This window comes from Urocitellus parryii, chromosome 4 (assembly GCF_045843805.1).
Source record: "Urocitellus parryii isolate mUroPar1 chromosome 4, mUroPar1.hap1, whole genome shotgun sequence".
In the NCBI taxonomy this organism is placed as follows: domain Eukaryota; kingdom Metazoa; phylum Chordata; class Mammalia; order Rodentia; family Sciuridae; genus Urocitellus; species Urocitellus parryii.
This window is the reverse complement of record NC_135534.1, coordinates 199640360-199643428: the sequence shown is the minus strand read 5'-3', so window position 1 is coordinate 199643428 and position 3069 is coordinate 199640360. Positions and strand designations below refer to the sequence as shown.

General features: G+C 40.3%; 1 protein-coding gene across 1 annotated transcript; it reads right to left on the bottom strand.

Moving 5' to 3' along the window:
* Positions 1-316: 316 nt before the first annotated feature.
* Positions 317-1282, bottom strand: LOC144254617 (olfactory receptor 1L6-like). Its single transcript, XM_077797990.1, has one exon. The coding sequence runs from the start codon at positions 1247-1249 to the stop codon at positions 317-319; it is 933 nt and encodes a 310-aa protein (XP_077654116.1). The 5' UTR covers positions 1250-1282.
* Positions 1283-3069: the final 1787 nt, after the last annotated feature.

The window sequence follows — 3069 nt, the reverse complement described above, 5'->3', positions numbered from 1 at the left end:
GAAAATAAGCAGGATTTATAACTTCTTGAGAAGAGTTATTGGGAGATACATTATTCCTTTTTATAGTTACTAGTCTATAGAGGATTGCAAAAACTGTTTTCCTGACATATAGATTTCCAGTAACACCTAACTTGGTATTGAGTGTTTTTGGTCAATGTCATGGAGAGAAACCAAGTGTTTTGTTCCCATCCAGTGTCCTCACTGGTAGCCAGCATCACCACCACTCATGACCTTGTGGAAAATGGTTAGGAGGAAAGATAACCTGATCATCTTTTAGGTCATCTCCCAATTGTGCTATTGTATCATTTCATTCTTTCTATGAGTGAATTCTGTCCCTTAATTTCCTTAAGCCTCTCTTCATATCTTTGTTCCTCAGGCTGTAGATGAAAGGGTTCAGCATAGGAGTCACTACTGTGTACATGACAGTGGCTACTCGGTCCTCCACTGAGTACATGGACACGGGCCTAAAATAGACATAGATGACACTCCCATAGAACAGGGCCACTACGGTGAGGTGGGAGCCACAGGTAGAGAAAGCTTTCCACTTGCCAGCTGCAGAGGGGATTCTGAGCACAGTCACAATGATTCTCAGGTAGGAGAAGAGGATGCACAGACAGGGGGTTGAGATGACAGTCAGGGTTTCAACCATGATCACAGTCTGGCTGGAGGATGTATCAGAGCAGGACAGCTTTAGCACAGGCTGGGTGTCACAGAAAAAGTGCTTAATGACATGGGAGGCACAGAAAGAGAGGCGAGACATGAGTAGCACCCGGAAAAGGGAGTGCAGGTGGGAGATGGTGCAAGAACCCAGCAGCATGAGGAGGCAGCGACGTGGGCGCATGGCCACATCATAGAGGAAGGGGTTGTAGATGGCCACCAGCCGGTCGATGGCCATGGAGGCCAGCAGGTAGCTGTCAGTGTTCCCAAAGGCCATGAAGAAATACATCTGGACCAGGCAGCCTACATAGGAGATGCCCTTTGTCTCTGACAGCAAATTCTCCAGCATCTTGGGCACAACGACTGTTGTGAAGCAGATGTCCATGAAGGACAAGTTGCTGAGAAAAAAGTACATGGGTGTGTGGAGCCTGGAGTCAGAGTGGATGGCCAGGATGATGAGCATGTTCCCCACGAGGGTGACCAGGTACATGGTGAGGAAGATGGCAAAGAGGGGCTTCTGCAGGTGTGGGTTGGAGGAGAGGCCCAGGAGGATGAAGCCCGAGGTGCTGCTGCTCTGGTTCTTTAACTCCATGTCTCTGGACAGGTTTTGGAGGAGTCGTGGGACAGATGTGCAGGGGAATCTCTCAGGACTGCTTCTCCCCTGACCTCAGGCCTATAAATACAGCCCAGTGCCATTTGTTAGTCATTTAAAAATATGTTCATCTTATGGAATTCAAGACAAATAAGTAAAATTGATCAGGGATCAAATCAGAACACTCCAAGATTCTTACTAAATTTGAAAAAGATGGTTTTCCATGTGTTTTTTGGAACATCTATGTGGGCTGATTTGTTTGAATTCTTGTCATTTCCCTTTTAAAAGTTCTTTTTAGATTGTTTCTTAACCAATTCTCCTCCTCCTCCTCCTCCTCCTCCTCCTTTAGAGACAGAGATGCTGAGTCTTTCTGGTATCAGTTGGGTTTCCTAGGAATGAGGTCCTCTCGTTCAGAGTCTTCTTTCCATGGGGCTGGAGATGGTGCTGCTAGTGGGGATAGTATAGTAATGAACAGAAGAATTAATTAATGCTTTTTGATACAGAATTCAGATGAGAACCTCTTTGACTTCAGACCAGAACTTGCTTAAAATATATTTAAACATTTGAGTTTGAATAATAGTATCTGGATATTTTATAAAATTTTGGTTCAGAGAGGCCCTCAGCACTTCTAGGAACAGCCTATGTTAATGAGTTCTGTAGACACAATATTTTTTTTTGATGACCAAACTGTATGATGTCCTCAATCTCAGTATTCAATAGTATAGGATTATGAACTTTAGAATGTTAGAGTTCCATTCCCAACAATAGCATGGTAAAGCTATAGCCAGGACAGCCCCATGTCTTGTGTTGACCATATTGTTTTGATGGTGGATAAACAGTGAAAAAGAAAATGAAAGAAATAGAAGGTAGACCTCCTATAAAGGATGGAATTGCTATTCTTTTTAAGTAATAAGATGGTGTACTAAGGAAATCCAAGATAATCACCTGAAAACCTTTTAAAACCTATGAAGATTCCATCAAAGTGATTAGGTATAAGATAAACCTCACAACATTAATATTCTCCTGTATGAGAAAAGGTACTGGGAGAAATGTTTCAAAATGGGAAGAAAGGCCGAAGAATGTTGGGAATAAACCTGAAGGACAGAAACCAAACTAAAAAAAAAACCCACAACCCCCCAAAACAGATTTTAAAAAGCAAGAAAAAGAAAATAAAAAAACAAAAAAGAAGCCAGGACTCTTCGAATAACACATAATAGAATTCAAAATGATGGTCTGAAGAAAGGGAGATACAATATTCCTGGAAAATGAAATTCTATATGCACAGATGCCAATTCTTCTCAAATCAGTTAAGCCTGTACATTTTTAATATGATCCCAATGGAATTTTAAATGAAATTGAGAAGGTTTTCCTAAAAGTCATGTAGGGGAGTAAAGACTAGGGACAGAGAAGGTAATTATAAAATGTTATAATAATGATGGGAGGTTTCCTAATCCCAAATCAAAGCACAGAATAATTCCAAAGAATAAAATAATGGCACATACACATAAAAATCTAGAATGGACAAAATTAATAACTTTGTACATATGTTTTACACGTGTGTTTTGATCTATGTTGACCCTAATAAATAATAAAAGTTCACTAAATCACAATGAAGATAGTTTGGGTTGATAACAACCAGAACATTTCCAGAAAATAAACTTTCTATACAGCCCAGGCACAGAAATAAAACCCAGATGAAGGAAAAATCTAGAAGTAAAAAAATTAGGTACTTTGAAATAAAGCTAAAAATAGCTAAAATTAAAGGGGTATATTTCTGTGGTGTCAGGATGGGAAGAGCATTCCAAGCAAGAAGTGAAATG